Source organism: Anticarsia gemmatalis, chromosome 17, assembly GCF_050436995.1.
Source record: "Anticarsia gemmatalis isolate Benzon Research Colony breed Stoneville strain chromosome 17, ilAntGemm2 primary, whole genome shotgun sequence".
Lineage (NCBI taxonomy): Eukaryota > Metazoa > Arthropoda > Insecta > Lepidoptera > Erebidae > Anticarsia > Anticarsia gemmatalis.
In genome coordinates this window covers 7,506,810-7,525,745 of record NC_134761.1, presented here as the reverse complement: position 1 = coordinate 7,525,745, position 18,936 = coordinate 7,506,810, and the positions used below count along the sequence as shown (strand labels likewise).

The window sequence follows — 18,936 nt, the reverse complement described above, 5'->3', positions numbered from 1 at the left end:
AAATAATATAAAATTGAAGCGACAATCTTACGTTGTTATTTCGTTCTGTTGAAAGGAGCGGTTATTTACGGGCGCGTGTATTACAGCTATTGTGTACGATATAGTAAATAAGGCAGATGTCAATGTTGTTGGCAGGCTAAAGTTCACTGTGACAGATTTTCTTGTAAGCAGTAACAAAGCCAAAATAATACAATGCGGGGTGACGCAGCGGAATACAATACAAAACGTTCGCGAGCGAGTTTGACTCACGGAAAAAATACAAAGGATCAAAATATTGGTGCCGAGTTAGATGCGTGATTAGACGCAGTTTAACGTTTATATCACTGCCACTAACTGTAGTTTTGAAAACTAATGTCAAACTGACATTACGAGTGTACACAATTTAGTATGAATTGTGAGACAAGTTGTGGCAATTCATTAAACTTGCCTGAGCATACCTGCGTTCTGTCTGCCATAATTGCGAAAGTCCCTCAACCCCTTAATTAAGATATTTGGCACGAAAATTTCATAAAGAAATTATGTCATAAACTTTGCCAATTATAGCGTAGTGAAATAGCCGGTGCGACTTACATAATGTTATTGAGATTTAACAGAACAAGTGAGCGAGCCGCTAACCGGGATTGTAACTCCAACTTTACTGATATTACAATACACTCTTTAAACGGCTATTCTATGAAGTTTTTATGACTGTTCTTTGTTTTCCGGAACGACATATTGGAACTTACTTATGTGTTTCCGATCGAAAACTATGTCAACTTTCAAATAAAACAGTGGCAATACTAGTGGTTTACTGAACCGAAGATAGCACTAAACTGCAATGATTATTATCAATATTGGAAATTTACATACATGTTAGCAAATCTTTCGAGCAAACTAATTTTCTACCTTTAAATTCTCTCAATAATTCGCAACTATTTTGGTCTGGAAATACTAAGCGCTTAGCATTGTTGGCTAGAATACCGTATCTATTCTATTTCGCTGGACTTCACTTCCTAATGTCCACTATTCTAAATAACGCCCACTGAGCCCGTTGTCCTCATACAAAATTCCAATACAACTTCAGAAATGGTTCAAAATGAAATTTTTCACTTCCATTATGTTGTAAATAAGGCATTCACGTTCGACGTCTTGCATGCGAATAATGTTCTTTGTAGTCTATCGCCGAGGGTCCTACGGCACTTATTCCTAAATAAGGGAAATGCCTGTAATTCGCCAATGTTAGGGGAGCCAATTTGTGGCCAGACCCCGCCCGTATTTTATGTACCAAGCGTTTTTTGTTAGCCAACGAAGTGGCATGATGCAATCAAGTGATCCATGCACTAACAAAAACTAATGGGTAATCTGGTTAGTACGATGTATGTGAATAACACAATTACTTGTGTGTAAGTGGATTGCTAAAATAAAACGAGAGCACTCTGAATTACCAAAAATAATACAATTCGGAAAGTTAAAATACAAGCCCTTCCACGTGTAAAGCCCTTCTCCCATTACGATACGCCCGCGCGACTCTAGTCTCGGAGACTAGTCGCCACGAAGTATCTCACATACATTTGTATGGACACTCTCACATTACGATACTGGTAGTCTCCATACAAATGTATGTGAGATACTTCGTGGCGACTAGTCTCCGAGACTAGAGTCGCGCGGGCGTATCGTAATGGGAGAAGTGCTTAAGATTTCAATTTTAAATCCTACAAATATTTGATCGTAATCGATACTGATCATAAGGATAGACTTATTGCCTACTTATCAATAATATTTATAAAGAAAAATCCATCAACAAGCCAGCTATAAGTATTTTATTAATTAGCTTGTCTGAGTGGACTAATTAATAGGGTAGGCACTTAGACCTCTCTTTAATGTTTTTTCGTGGAAATAAAAGTTATTACGCTGAGCTTTATACGAAAATAATCTACATATTTTGAAATATTTTTCTAAGTATTATTTTGGCGGACAGGCGAACTGGCCCAAGCACACAAAGACTGTATCCTTTGTCAATTATTCGCTTCAGTGGTTCCCGCCAAAAGGCGGCGGCCATCTTGGGCTGTGTACGACGGATCGTCAGCGTCATCTATTGTTCGGTCACTCGCCCATGTTTTTGTGTTCTGTCCAATCCCGCTCGGCACGCTGATTGATGGTCTGAACTTACAATTATTTTCGTGTCTTCGTGATTATTTATTTTTTGTCTCTCATCCTTGGCAAAATAAATTAATCCCCAAGAATTTTCTTTATCCGGATTAAAGTAAATATCTGGGTGGGTGCTGGTATAAATTGATTTCGTGGAACAAAAGCGGCTGCCCCGCCAATCAGAGTCATACTCATCAATATACATGACGGACACACGGCCAATGATCGAATCGAAATGAAAACGTCAAACATGGTGGCGCTTTTAAAGCGAGATTTACATATTAAACAATATTATTGGTTTAATTCGAATGACTGTTTTTGGAGGACGTCACGAGATATGCCGCGTACGTATTTTGTGAACATTTAAACTGATATGTTGTCACACTTTGTTTGTTTTACTGAACTAATGATATCTGAACCCAGCGCTTTTCTATTAAACACAATAGAGTCTCTAATAACTTCTACGAAGAATAAAAATAGGTAAAACCTAGCTGAAAAGTTACAGTAGAATAATATACGTAGTATTCTTGGAAACGTTCCCACCTACGATATTCTAAACGTGTACTACCTATTGGTATTCCGAGAATAAAACTGTAATATTTGTAAGACTTATTAAAATCTTGTTAATTATTAATTTTCAAAGTAAAAATTCAGTTGAAATGGTGAAATCAAAATGAAATTATTTAATAATATAGATAGATAGACATTACGATTTTATTTACTTTAAGTAACCTATCTATGTTTTTTTTTTTAAATGTACGTACTTGAAAAAGCTACCATATAATATTGGAGAGGTTGGGACTCTGCAGATTATAAAAGTAGTGAGAATACACTATACAGAGTCAAATTCTAATAAGTGTAGTTTTGTCCTACACACGGAAGAAGAATAAAAGGAAAGCCAGTGGTACGGTGACAGTTTCGCAAGTATTCATTCCGTAGCTAATAGAACATTGCAGTAAATAAAAGAACAACAAGCAACCATAACCTCACATGATATTATCTTTTATATATTATGTGTACGCATAGAGCAATTCAATTTTCGCATCCTCTATTTACCATTTTCAGAGAAACGTCGAATAAATAATTCAATCCTCCAAGTATTTTCAATATTTATTTATCTTCTCCCAGAACCTGCAGGATATGTGAGTCTCAGCCATGTCAGGGGATTACTAGGGGTCCATAAAATGTCTTCTAACTAGGCTCAGTACACAACATACAGAGGGGAATTAGGGGAGAGACAGGGCAACTGTCGTCACACGAATAAATTATAGATAGTGTAACAAAGTGACTTTATCTCGGGTACACAAAAAAATCCCCCTCTATACAAGGTTTCTTTATCAGAGGAGAACTACAGGTGGTGTTTATTTGTGAGGAGACTATGTAAAACAGAGACTTTGTGGATATATTTTCGTAATTAGTTGCTAAACGAAGGGGAGATCGAGATGAAAAGCGTATCTCCACGGCTCAGACACCGCTAAATGGGTACGAGTATTATATTACAGAAACAATTTGTTATGTCGTTGCTTAAAGTTATACAACATTTTTGGCATGAACCGCTGAATATTTTTAGCGTATTTTGTAAAACGTTTTTGTGACCGAGTGCTGTGGCAATATTTTTTGTTTGGATTAAATTATAAGTTTTTATCTACGACCATACTAGCAGTATAGTTTTAAATAGGTTAGAGCTATACAGTTAAAAGCGTAGTGGTTTTGACTTTATGTTATTGTTGAAAAATGCGGTTGAAAAAATGATTGCGTACATGAACGCGAAAGAGCTGAACTATTCAATACAGTCCATAAAGACTATGCAACGCCGCGTTTTTCAAAGGTGCTATGTCAAAAAATTTCAAATTTCATAGCGAAGCGACGAATTGGGACGTCGACAGATGCAATTTGTTTGCATGCACTCGACACGGTCCCGATATTGGAAAAGTTTACGAGTTCCGTTTAGAACAATATCAATAGGACATTGGCGCACGTGCTCGATATATTGACTCTGCACTAGCACTAACAACAACTGCTAACCAATAATGTGTACAATTGAAATTATATCTGTTTCGTGATATTAAACCATTTGTACAGTCTTCGACAATTTCCAAATAAGCAGCTTAAAATCCCAATTTTGTCCTTACATTATAATAATGACGAATTATTTTATAATAGCAATGAAAGAAGCTGTAGAAGATATTACGATTGGAGAAACGTAGCACGAAGACAAATAACCAATCAGCCGTTGCACGTAGTCTAATTTAAAAGTAATTTATTTTCAATTCAAGAATCATAAAAGATATAAAACTAAAAGTGAACTAAGCGCAGCTCATTTCAGCCACACTAAAGTTAAATCGAGTCGCGCAACTTGCTCGTCATTAGCATTTGACTGTCAAATGGGCACTCACGTGTATTGGCTGACATACATACATGTGGCGCCATCTCGACGCCGATCCTAGCATTAGAGATGACATATTGTGCAGATTTTCCTTCAAATGGGGTCGTTTTGTTTCCTTTTGGCGTCAGTCGGAACGCGTTACGAGGTTACGAGATGTTTTTTATTGGTAGTTTTTGTCATCAGTGAAGACAGTTTTAGGAAAGCACTGGTATCTGATAGTACTTTGAGCCTTTGCGTAATATTAGTAAGTATATCATGCAATTTAGTATAGGTATCCTAAGAACAGGAATCTACATTTCGAATATTCATATTCGATTTCAACGATACATCTGTGTACTGCACGAGACAGCGATATATTATTTATACTTTTTTTAATCTCCTGTTTTAGATGCAGAACGTTGTGCAGGCGTCAGCATTGGCGTCGAAGCCGTCAATATTGCGAAAGTTCCGCCACCGCGCCACCGGCCGCCGAGAAATTGCGCTTCACATGCCGCGAGATTTATTGCAATTGTTTCTCAACAACATCCATCGTTTATTTCATCGAATCCATGAGTTCCATGACGTCTCGCCTCCACACGCCTCGCGCGCAGTTCTGCAATACATATCGTATTGCTGGTGGAAATATTTTTGAAAATATTGTCACTTAACAACGAAGTTTACCTTAAGGCTACAGATATAAACATGATGTCATAAAGCCCCACATTACAAATGATCGTTTATGTTTTCCGTACACGAGTCAACTTAGTATTCAGCTAACAAAAGCCTAAAACAAATATGAAAAACAAACAAAGTCGTCATATTACATTTTTCGTTTGGATATCGGTAAAAAAATACAGGTATATTAGACGTAAAACGGTCGCTTACCTAACGAACTGAACGAATACAAAACAACCAGCGCACACAACATGAAAATGTTTATTTATGTAAACGAATTAAAAACGTTACATATTTTCGGCAGCGATATTTCTTTCATATTCTTTGTGTGAGTTATTACCTTTTTACACAAAGGTGTTCTTTTTAACATCGGTTTGACCAGCTAAGAGGGAGCTTCAGGATTTCTTTGCGTTCCTTGATACTGGTTGAAGAAGAGAGCTCTCGGTAGGGTGGGTATCAAGCGCCCGCATGCAGAATACAAATTCTTAACATTTTAATTAAAAGCGCTCAAAACGCCGACCGCGCCGGGCCTATTGTTGTCTCGTTCTGACACCACAGTGATTTATGGCAAGTGTAAATGGGAAGGGTTGCTTTCATCTTTCACTGGAATACACGAAATGATAATTGACATTTTTGTGCCGACGACATGGAAGAGTTATGATATTTGCTTATGTAATTCTCCTAAGTGTTATAGTGATTCATCATTCTTCAGTATCCAGTTAGAATTATTGAGAATAGAGAGCATAAAACATTCTTTAAGTCATGTGCTCACACACAACGTAGAAATTTTAGTTTGAATTTCAGGTTAAATGAAATGGGATTGCCGTTTTCAACACGTAAATCCTGATTTATTACTCGAATCTAGAGCATACCCACTAAAATAGGTCCAAATTCTATTCTATTCACTTTTGTATAGAGCGTACGATTACTTTTCGAGGTCCATTGTCCATTTTAATAAATCTCTAGGCATGGTAGACATGCGGTTTCAACTAAAGAATATTCTCAAATTCATGACTGAATCTCAATATAGAGTACTTCGATTTATAGCAGTAGCTGTGTACTAATGAAGCATTAAAGGAGAAAATCAAGTGGTACTCAATAACGTGATTATAAAATCATATCTGTTAAGCCGACTATTATCTCCGTCCGCCGCCGCGAGTGGCGGGTAGCGCTAAATATTTAACGGTAAACATGTCAATCACTTAACGGATTACTGAACGATCGAGGTGAGAATGATATTACCTAATTTCGTTCAAGTAACGCCCAGTTTCAGTGATTCGATTTTCAGAATTGTTGTGAGAATATTGTGACCGTGTGAACAGATTTGGTTTGGAGCTGAAACTAAAATTAAGCACAGTTCCCGTTTTGGTATCTGCTTTTGTTCTCATTTTAAATTAGTATTTCAGTGTTTATCCAAGCACAAATTCAGTAGATTTAAGTCCTAAATTAGCCAAAGTTCACGTTGTAATGTAAATTTATGTAAAGAAATCTTTGAAAAAAGATCATTACTTTACCCAATTAATTTCAAACTAAACAAAAAAGTATAAAGTAAGCTTCCTGCTTCATAAAATCAGTACGATTATTATCAATGTTTGTGTTAAAGATTCGTATAACTTTTAATTACGTAATCCCTAAGTGGTTCGAGGCAGAACGGCGAAGAAACCACTCTTTCATTATCTCGCTTGGTTATTCAGAATAATCATAGCAAGTTTAAAATTAAACGCCTTGAAAAAGTAAAACGATCAACGAAAATTTAAATATTCGTTTTTAGCTACAGTAGCATGTTATTATATAGTCAAAATAACAATTTTGATTATTGAGACCAGGCTTTTCCAATATAGCAATACATGAGTGACTTTGTAAGAAGAATCGTGAATTAGCTGTCCCAAAAACCTGATCACTACCCTTACAGTTTTTCAGCTTAAGTTTTCTTGGTTTCGTTTTAGCTAATGTATTTAAGCGTCTTATATACTGGTACATAGAAAGCAATATACTTAAATCTTAAAGAGCTTCTCGAAGTAAACAGTAGCCTGAGCAATTTGTAACAAATCCAGGGCGGGCAAGGTGGCCGTCCTTACACACTTAACAAGTTAACTGATCTGTTTTCCCCCAAACTACTTTATTTGTTTAGGCCACAACAAATAGGTTCTCGGCCAAGTTTCCCGGGACCGCCTCAAATTGCCCCTAACTCTTGTATTGTTTAATCAAAAGAACGAACAAAACGTATGCTCGTAATAATAAGGTTGTATTATTTACTCGTACTTATATGAAACACTCCGCGAGAAGTTTGCTTATTGATTTTATTAACTTATTTGTATGCTGAGTAGAATTGATTGCTTGGTGATTGACGTAATTTTATATGATACTTCCCTAACCAACGTATGTATATGAATATCGGTTAATCTCAATAAATTATCAAATTGAATACTTGATTGTATATTTCTAATACAGTTTATTTATACCGTTTTGGGAAACGAATGCAATTATAAGTGTTTTAATGTATAAGTTTTCGATATAGTTTTTAACAAAACTTATCTTTTAATTGAATTCATATCCTCAGACATTTATATGAGAATAGTTCGTTGTTTTAATCGTCTCCAGATGGTTCAATGTACTAAGGTTTTATTGAAAAGCAAGGGTTGGTGCCACGGGGCGTCAATATTATGATGTATATTGATGTAATACCAAGCTGTTTCTTCGTACGGGGGTAAGTAAACCTCACTGCAATACAGTAGGGGTATTTGGTACTGGTTTCCCCTTTCATATTAATTTCTTACCTAATTTCAATTTTATTAAGCATAAATTAACAATTATTACAATAACATTGTAAGCTGAATTGACTAAGTTTACTCGATTATTCTACGGTTTTATTATTCGTTATTGTAAGGTTAATATTTGGATAGGCGAAGCGGTGAGCGGGGCGATAATGATTTGAAGACTGCCTTAGGATTAGCACTTACATGATTAAAAGAATAAAGAACACAAAAATATAAGCACTACAGTCCTTAGCGCCTATGTAGTTAAATGTCGAAACATACAGCAGCTCTTATAACTCTCTTAATTACTTCCAAAACTTAACTTCTGTAAAATCATAGAAAGCAAAAATCTGCCAAATGATTATCACAACGCGGTAAAAGAGGGGCACGTGTTCATAGTGACTTGACATTAAACTGGACTACACATTAATTTACTATTACAATAATAATAAAATGCTAATACCAAATTTGCAATACATCGCCCCGCTACTCGCTCGGCCTGTATCCACAGTCTAAGGAGCTGCAATGCATTACATTCACGTTCCCCTTTAGAAATGGCAGGGAACAGGGAATGCTATTGACTTATGTTATTTTGTGTGCTAAGTAGGAGTTTCCATACGCCCTTTCATTTCACTAATTCTAATTGAAGGGTGCACCCGGTCCCAGTTGGAAGTAACATTGTTTATACAATAGATACTAATTTGTGTTATGCAGAGACATGTATTGTGTATATGCAGACAATTTTGTACTGCTCGAGAGAATGTTGTACAGTTGTGCTGAGTTTTCGTTGAACTAAATATTTGTGTGAAATTATAGTATTTTGTTTACCAGAGAAATGTCGAATATTGCGATGTTTTTGTGTCCTGGTTTCTACTTTACTATATAAGCCGCATTGTTTCCGTTACAAATTATACCACTACACTACACGCTTAAATTGCCTGAATATATTAATTTGTTTCTAAGCATTACTGAGCCACTTACTCATATATTTCAAATTTACAGAAAAATGCCTGTTACAAAAAAAAAACAGTATATTTTCGTATCTTAAAGTACCGAAATATAGGAGAACCACAAAATAGTGACAGGTTGTTATACTATTGAGTACCGTAAGCCTTCAATTTCCTCAATGAACTCTAATAAACGGGGAGGGCCCGTATCCAGCTGATGCGCTCTATATTTTTCAACCAATTTACTGCGAGAATATAATGAAATGATTGTAGGTAGCAGTTTTACGATTTAGTCGCAATGAATTTTGAAATATTCCCCAAGTTCTTTCTAAGAAACTTATTTGAATATTATTTTATTTTTCTTTAAAGCAAATTAACTATTTAATAAGAAAAAGTCACATATAATAATATGATGTACTCTTTTACTTACTATTTTATTTGTATCGTTTTTACCAACAATAGCTAAAAATAGTGTCGCCAATTCAAAATTCAAACGTGTAACTCGAATTCGGAATTCGTGGAATGATTCGTTGTGACGCGAAGGTCAAATAAATGCGTGACAATCAGTGCGAGCTGCGGGCTCTCTCCCTGGGGGCCACTTCAGCATCTAGCGGCCCTGTGATTGATGCGATGATTACCTTAATTCCTTTTTTGCCACGAACGCTCTCTTGTTTGCCGTTTTATTTTTTGCTACTTCTGATAATAGGATGTTTTAGCCACCGTATTTTATTATTCGGGGAATGTTAATTTTTAATCATGGAATTTGAGTTTTGTATAATTTGGTCGTGTGGTTTTCAGTATAATAGAGCCGCATCCCATCTCCCGAGGGTGTCGTAAAAGGCGACTAGAAATTACCCAGTGAATGCGCAGCGGCGTCAACTCGTGTATTTTTTAACTTATTTTGGTTGTAAAAAGCGGAAATGCTAACTTATGTGTTATTTCCAAGGACTGGCGTGTTATAAAGTTGATTGTACAGATTATTTTCTAAAAGTTATATACCTAACTTGATTTAAATGAAAGAAAATAAGTTTGTCTTCGCTGTGTTTGACAAAGTTACAACTTCACTCTTCATGAAAAAGAAACAACAAAAGTTGGTGCGAAGTACAAAGTAGTAACAGAGTTTTTATATAAACACTATAATAACAAAACAATTTAAAAAATAAATCCGGTTTCCTGAATGTAGAAATACGTAAACTTCTGTTTTCCTATTTAATTACTGTTCACAAAGGTAAACTGACTTCAAAGCGGACCTAACGAGAAAGGGTTCCTAAATTGAAAGTTTTGTAAAAACAAGATAAGCTTTTTACTAAAGATACGTTCAAAAACGCGTAGTTGTTCGTTTTTTGTCCATCAAATGTTTTCATATTCAAAATTGATTTTCCAACTGGGGCCCGTATGAATATGATTAATTAGGAGCAGATTTATTTATTCAGGCTTTCATACCAGCTCCGATGTTATTACTCGATGTAAAAATGGTACGTGAAAATTGACTGCGCGGTGTTTATTATACAGTAGCGAAGGGTTGACTACATGAATACTGTTAGAACGAGCCTCAATCGACTAGAAACAAAATGAAAATTGTATTTTCCCGGAAACACGGTACATTATGTTTTTATCGCTTTTGTAGAGCTGATTATTAACTGGCATCAAAAAGGAAATTTCATCTTTTCAAAAAGTTATATTTAGCTGCGCGGAAATATTTTTGTTTTAACATTTGATTGGCATTTGAAATATTTTCTGTGGGTTTTCAGTTAATTCTAAAGTACATTGGCCACAGTGGAAAGATAATCTTGCTCTCAAACCCTCGCTAGAACACCCCGAGTGGTACAAAAACATAATATACGTACTTTATGCTTTTAGATGTCGACGTAAAAACGAAATCAGCAAGTATCATTTTGATGGCCATTATGTAAAAGTGGGTGTGCGTGTGATAAGCTTACAAGTGGCCATTTGCCGCTGTTTGCGAGCCTGGCTAACAGTCCCCCGTATAATGTGCCAGAGAAAACTCGCTTACATAATGACACAACATACATACACATGCACAACGACGAGTATAACAAAGATGGTGGAGACAACTTCAACTCAATATAACAAGCTTGTTTTTTATAGTGGATAAGACATGCTTTATGATAGTTTTTGATACACGGCCAATCATTGCAAAAATATATTTCTAAGTTTTTGATACACGGCCAATCATTGCAAAAATATATTTCTAGAATAGAACTGGCATAATATAATTTGCTTAAAAGTTATAAAAAGTAAAACTAAGTAAAGGTTAGGCTCCACGAAAATCAATTCCTTCGCCCGACCCACATCATAAAAATCGAAGCACAATCTTCGGATTGGCGGGAATCTGAACGGGTTTACTTTATGTAAACGCTATGGTGCTTTGATAACATCGTGTACGTACGGGGCCGGTCGAAACAACGTTAATTTCGTTAAAAGGCCACACAAAAGAGGATCACACTACGGCGGAATACCATTACATGGGACGCGCGCCGAATAACGTTTCCGCACGGTAAGCGGCCTTATAAAATTAAGGGTAGGGGTGTGAAACGAGCGGGGACTCAAGCGATGCACGCCTGCAACCTAATAGTGTCACTTTCACAATGGGTTTTTCGAATTTGGCAGAATAAATGAAAGGACGAATGGATCCTATTCTCTTCGACATCGATTTGTTTGATTGAGATTGGAATTTCCTTGAAGATTTCAAATAGATGTGTTAAACGCCCATCGTGATATGTCGTCGTTGAATAGAGCTTGTAATAACTAACAGCATTCGGAAGAAAATAATTAAGTGTTGGTAATAATTTCGAGCATCTTAATTATTATACTTTACATGATAGCAGGAAAATCTAAAGAACACCACTTGATAAGGTGCTTACATACTCAATTTAGTATTCAAGACATAATATCGTAAGCCATGTCTTTACATAACATAACCGCTAGCGTAAGGGCCACAACATAACGACTGTTGTTATACAAAAGAGTAAGGTTTTGCGCATATTATCATACGTAGTATTTGAATTTCATTAAGGCAATGGAGATTAAATCGGCGGGTGGAGATATAAAAAAACGTTACATGTTTACGAAACCGAAGACCGGGCACGTTTTTTTGGATATATTTTTGATATTTAATAGGAATTACAAGGAAAGCCAAAATCTTGTATTTTGGTTGGTTGGATTTTGCCTTTTATGATCTAGAACGTGAAAAACAAACTCTTTGTGTTCTATGTATCGTCACGGATTCTCGGAATCGAGACAAAGATATTGTTATGTACACAAATATTTGTCCAACGCATAAGCCTTCATTCATTAGACTAGAAAAGTAGAGAGTGTAAATGTACAAGTATTTTTGTAGTGTTTGTTCATTTCAGTTTTTATGCTTCCACTATGAGGCAGTCTTGCACTGCACTGGAACGAAACCGAATGGTAATATTGTCTGTCACAAAATTTCCATTTTTCGCGTCTGAAGAAAAATAACTAAGAAAATAAATTGAACTTTACAAATGATATGTTATTAGTGTAAATCATTTTGAGTACTTGATAGAATAATTATAGAAAAGGTCATATTTCTACGTTCTAAAACATTTAAAAACATGTTTTTGGAAACTCGTATGAAAATATGCTTTTTAATATGTACATCACTAATACTGAGTTCGAATTTGGTTTCAGACTTGTGTATTTAAATGAAAGTCTATCGTATAATTAGTTTACAGACTTAGGCAAAATAACATTTGACTTTATAATAAAATTAAAGCCTAGAGACGCGACTAATAACATTACAATAATATTTATTTTATGTTGATGTTATTGCTAAAATAATAGCTTTTAGAATAAAGTAACGAAATGAAAAATATAAAATGATTGTTCAGAGTTTATAAGTACTTATATTATATTTTTAATAGCATTTTCTATTTTACTGATTTAAATTATTTTTGACTCAAGGCCTAAACCCTCCTTCATTACGGGAAGAGACCCTTGCCCAGCAGTGGGACAGTAATGGGTAAAATTTATTTTTTATTTTATTTATAAATTATTTAAGAGTTGTGTTGGATGGATCTTTTTCAACTGGCGCGTCCATTTGACAAACGGTTGACTTAGTGAAAACTCATGGAAAAGGAAACGTAACAGAGAAACGACGACCGACCTACCATCGTCTACATCATTGCGAGTCATTCGCAGCCATGGAGGGGCGCGTCTGTAGTAGCACCCGCGAGCTCCGCGCGGCACACGGTCCAATACTAAATGTAAACAAAAGTGATCTCCACTTATACCGCGGCCCGTCACTGAATCGTCTAGTCGACATCGGTTTTATTACAAACCTTTTTGCTCCCTTTAATAAATCCCTCACAGCCAAGTTCTTGCAATGAGAATTTCATCGGGCGACGACGTGACCATTGTCATGTAAATCTGATTTGGAAAGAAATGCAAACTTTGCTGGAACGGATGAATATTTCAAATTATACGAACAGAGTCGTCGTTCGTTGTGGAAAATATTGTCCAATTTGCTACATATCTACTGTTTTTATGGACTTATTCTGGAGCCTGAGCAGACGTTTGTTTTATATAATAATCGCGGACCACCCCTGCGCTTGCCAAATGGATTTCATTCTTTAACCTTTTCGCTGGATGTCAAGATTTACTTGTTCATGTTACAATGAATTCGTTTCAACTTTACAGACTTATGTGTTCTGTGACAAAAGAGCGAACACCGTGCCAAAACCCGTGTTACGGTTCACGGAACAAGTTACTATTTACGAACGAACGCTTAACCATTTTCAACTGATAAATTGGAAGATATTAACATTCAAACTGTTAAACTATTCTTTATCGAAAATGTCTAGTGCCTGGGAACAGGCCTTCACACACGTTATTGTGAATTGTGATGGCTCAAGTCTACTTCTATGTATGTATATATCCCTGTTTAACCACAATATCAACACAATAGCAAAACCCCTCTAACTCTTGATTTTCTCACAACAAAATAAACAAGAAAATACTACACATTATTTCAAATTCGCAGCAACTGCACCGTTGTTCTAAACTTGGTCATGATTACCAAAGAAAATTACAAGCAATTGTTGTTATTTATTAAACAAAAGGGTTTGCAGCGAGGCACGGAGCCACGCGAGTATTTACATAAAAACAAAGAATTATATTCGGTGGAATGTACACAACGCGGCCATGGCGGGCAGATGTGTCGCGTGGTTCCGTCTAGTGATGTGCTCAAGAACAATGCTGTGTCGATAAATCTACATCTATTTTAAACGAATAACGGTAGATGTGTGTAGTAAATGTTAGGATGTGATGTTTTGGGGACTCCTTTCTTTTGTTCTTGACATGTAGCGATCAACGGGGTTTTATGTACATATGTAATAATGATTTCTATAAAATTATTCCGTGAGTTTACGGTAGTAAACATTTGAAAAGAAACTGTACGGTAGCACATTCTCAGCTGTTAAAACGGATATTAAAAGCTTAAACATCGTATCTTAATATTGGAAATTTTAATTTTAGATAGCTTATCGACTGTCGCTCCTCACAAAATCGTAATAAAATGGCGACTGTAGGCCGGCGGGCGCGTGGGGTGTTTTTAAGTCGTCTTGCCTCCATCCAAACACAAGCCAAAAATCTTTATAAATGCAAACGAGACAGCGCTATCTGCATCGTCGCGGGAACGAGTAGGACAGCGAGAGGTGCATCTGAGTTAGCTCTCTGCGGTTGCGGGTAGATACAGCACGTTCTTACCGCTTCAGTCGCTGCGGTTAAGGGTACCCCAACTTTGCAACGAATTGGAGTGGAGTTGGGAAAAACAAATAACTAAGTATCTCATTTGAATGTATAACTTGGAGTCTTTAAAACGAAATAGGTGTTACTACGCGAGAAACTTAGTACAAGTATTTATGTTTCTGACACGTGTTTCATATCGGCCGCGGTCGAATTAATACCACTTACTATTCCGGAATTTTCGGTACTCCATAAAGTAATATTAGGGCGATTTTGGTGAATTATGTTTTCATTATTTTCGTAAGTACGGTTTATTGTTGAATTTTCCGAAAACCGTACGAATGAAAAGGAAAACAATCTCACAACAATGTCTGTAATATTTTAGGGCGTGACGTTATGTATTTAAATGGCCAGCGTTTTTTGAAGTCATAATTTGAATTTGTAATACTTGTTCTGGGACAAAGTTTGGGGGGCATCAATATTTATGGGTATAATGATGCGAAGTGACTCACCTGCCGCCGACTAGGAGATAATTTCCATCTCGTAATAATAATCTGAAGTAATCGGTGTGTGTTTCGTTTCCTAAGAACTTGTGCGTGTCGTCGACACCTGAAACAAGAAATTAGAGCAAAATTAGCACAAACATTATACAAAATATAATAAATTAAGTTCTGAAATAAAAACTAAAACGAATAAAAAGACAACTAATTCTATGTGTCGTCTAAAACAATAAAAATACAACACAACTTGGATATAAGTCTTTGAGAAATCACAAGGAATTTCGATAGACGCTTTATTCTTACATAAATTAATCAAATATTCTCAGACCTTACGTATTTTTTAGTAAATATAATATTACAACATACCACATTATTTTCAGTTCGATCGGTTTATTAATATTTCCGAGAATTGGATTTAATATCGACAATTGATTACCAACACTAATTCGAATTTCTAGGAGTCCGAGAAACTAGGTCTAACAATTGGGCCGTCTGGCTTGTGGATTCTTAGTAAGGTTATTATCTAGATACAAATAGGTCGACAGACTTAAGGTATGTTTAGGTTTTCAGGGTATTATTCATCTTGTTTCTACTTCTTTTTAAAACAATACTACAAATATATTAGCTCTAAGGCAATACATATAACTTTATGATCTTCATTTATTTAAATGCAAATCAAAACCCATTATTTGTACTAATGCTGCTGAGTAATCTATATAAATAAAAATGAATCTCCAAAATGTATGTTAATATATTACAGGCGTAACTTTTGAACAACTGAACTAAATCAGATTATTCTGTTTTAATATTATCAATGAATAAATATCGGGTCTAGGTTTGTATGGGATTGATGGTATCAAAATTCCCACGAGAAAGGAATCAACGGGTAAAATTGTACTATACCCGGACAAAGTCGGGCCAGTCTTCTAACAGTGAACTAATAAACTGAAGTAGGAAAAATAGTCCACAGTTCATTTCGCCACCCAAATGTTGCTGTTGCTAAGAGATTACAAATACTAAATTCATTTTCGTTATTTTCTTTAATGTTTCCTTTGATATGTATACACATTTATCAGAACTCAATTACCTTAAAAGCAGGTAAAGGCAACCTTTTTATCTTATTAGTTTAACGTTACGATATTGTGCGGATCTAAAGAATTTGCATATCCATTAAGGCACGGTAGGAATTTGTCAGGCTGTTTGATAAATAATGTCTTTTACATCGTCATGTCAAACTCAACGTGTTTTGTATGATACTGATCGTGTTTTCTTATGTTACCGTTTGTATTACGGCGATATTATGTTGTGTGGTGTATCAGGTTTCGTTAGGGTTAAGTGATTGGGTAGGCGATTCAAATTTCGGTATATTTCATTACAGATATACCACCGATAATGGCGCTTAAACTGTTGTAACGCATCAAACTTGCGTACAGTTTTATATCTGTGGAAAAATCTTTTGGCTCTTTAACCGTAACATTTTTCAGTTGAGTTGTACGACAACAAATAGGTGCTAATGTGTGACAAAACGTAACTCACTGCGAAACCAAGTTATAATCTCACTAGTCCTTTCAAAAAAATCTCAATATGGTTTATAAAATGTAAAGAAACCAACTTCGTACGTCTATGTAAAAAAAACCCTTATCTCAAAAGGGGGTTGGTAAGATTATACAGGGATGATGTACATCAGCATCCTTCCACGCATTAATAAAATCTTATAGCCCATTGAAATAGCATATTATGGGGAGCTCTGAATACTCTGAAAGGATCAAGGGATAACCGGGACTTCAAATGCAGTGGCATTGTCTTGCAATAGTAAAATTTTACTGGCACCAATCCACTTACTGGCACTTGCTAGAGGATTGCTGAGCACAGATATTTACGAACGATAGTAAATCTAGCTTTAGTAGTTACTTAGCGTATTCATTTCTTTGTTGTATTGCGTGTGAATTACTTTTGAGGGCGAATTCGACCCTTCTTAATGTAGTAAATGCAAAATAGTCGGAACCTCGCAAACTCAGGGACGATTAAACTACGGAGTTCAGCGGAGTTCAATGGAGATCACATTTTATCACAAACTAGGACTTCTCAATACATGATCTTCCCAGTATGTAAGTGCAGTATTGAAGCATTATTTAGAAGTGATAAAGTACAACATTTCAAACGATTTAATTCGCAAAAAGAACATAATTGTTACATTCTAATTTGTAGTAACAAGACGCTGTATTTGTTAAAATTCTGAGCACACTTCACTAAGAACCATCTAATACAACTCGAAGCTTAAACTCAAGTCTAAATGAGGTCTGAAATAATGGGTGTGGCCCTCATTAAACTCCTTTTGTCGTGATCCGAACTTAGTCTTTTGACATCTGATTCCTATTTAGGATTCGCAAACAATTTTCCACTTTATGTCTTTGTACTAAAGTGTCCTTTGTTCTGTAAGAAATTTCGTAGAAAACATTCATGAGATAAGACAACCTTGGTTGTTTTTTCAAAGTCACGCCTTTAAAGAGGAACTGTTTTTGTTGATAGCATATTTATTCGTTAGTAGAACATACTTATATGATAAATTGTTTCCACTTAGTTTCGGGAATAATGTATAAAATGTGTTTTTCTGAGAACTTTATACGATTTGGGGAGTCTCGGGAGAGTATTTAAATGAGTACGTCTGGAGCTTATGTTTTACATAATTGTGATTAGGTATTGAGGACATGTTTGTTCTTACAGGCGCCTATATATTTTTCTATCATGGAAAATGTTCCCCGAGGTAGTATTCCTCAGTTCACACAACGTTTCCCAAACAATTCAGTTATGCGAAAAACAATATTCGTAAAAAGAAGACGTTTCACATTCGAAAGGCATAAAACCTCCGTAGAGAGTAAGATGACAAGTAAAATGCTTCGATAGCACGTGCGATAAAATAGTGATGTGATTCCGATCAACAGTGTACGTTCATTTACTCATTCGATATTTCCTAGTATCAAACAATCGATTAAAAAAATAAAACTTCATGAATAATTTTAAATAATATATGTAATTGGTGAAAAGTTTTTTTTTTTTATTATGTTTTAATGAAAAATATCGTAATATAGCAAAAACCACATTATTGGAAGGAAACACACATGATTAAAGCAATGAATTTTGGAAATACTAAATGTGTGTGATTTGCAATAGGTAATTCAAGACTTCCAAAAGGCAACATCAATGAATTCCTATCGATATCGGAGCAATCTTGCAACGTTCCGAAAACGTCTACTGGAATACAAATACGAAATCGATCGGTCATTCCAGTAAACACTGTCGCTTCACTGATAAAATCAGAGATTACTCAAAAGGGACCTTTTTATGTCGACGGATAGGTTCGAGAGCGCGTTGCGTCGATCAAATGTAGCTGTGTCAAGTAACGGGTACGAAAGACGATGTACTACGGAGTATTTCTACGAATTCTTGGATGATTTAGGACTTTACCGTTCCTTGAACCTTTTAAGCACGACTATTTTGGCTGCGGAAAAAATGTGTCAAGTGTCAACGCTCTTTTGTTTTTTCTGTGAATCTTTTTTTTAAATTCGGAATTCATTTTTGTTTTTTGGCTTGATGTACAATATTTTGCATTTGCAGTTCATTGATTTTGCTCGGTATTTTCTAGTGAGTAAATAATAATATGATTGTCCTAAAAATTAGCTTGTCCATTGACGCATTCAACATAAAAATGCTTATAGAAACAGGTACGTACACAGCAAACAGAGGAAATAAAAAACTCTTATTAAGACCACACGAACAAAAGTTATTAAAATCATATTCGTATCGTTAGTAAAACAAAGTGTATTTTGTACAAACAC

General features: G+C 35.5%; 1 protein-coding gene across 6 annotated transcripts in view; it reads right to left on the bottom strand.

Moving 5' to 3' along the window:
* Window positions 1–18,936, bottom strand: part of Sema1a (semaphorin 1a) — a 364,324-nt gene that overhangs the window by 26,877 nt on the left and 318,511 nt on the right. For all 6 annotated transcript variants that reach the window (XM_076125599.1, XM_076125600.1, XM_076125602.1 and 3 more), the window contains one exon: window positions 15,113–15,209. In XM_076125599.1, the coding sequence (XP_075981714.1) occupies window positions 15,113–15,209 (97 nt within the window). The remainder of the gene's footprint in view (window positions 1–15,112; window positions 15,210–18,936) is intronic.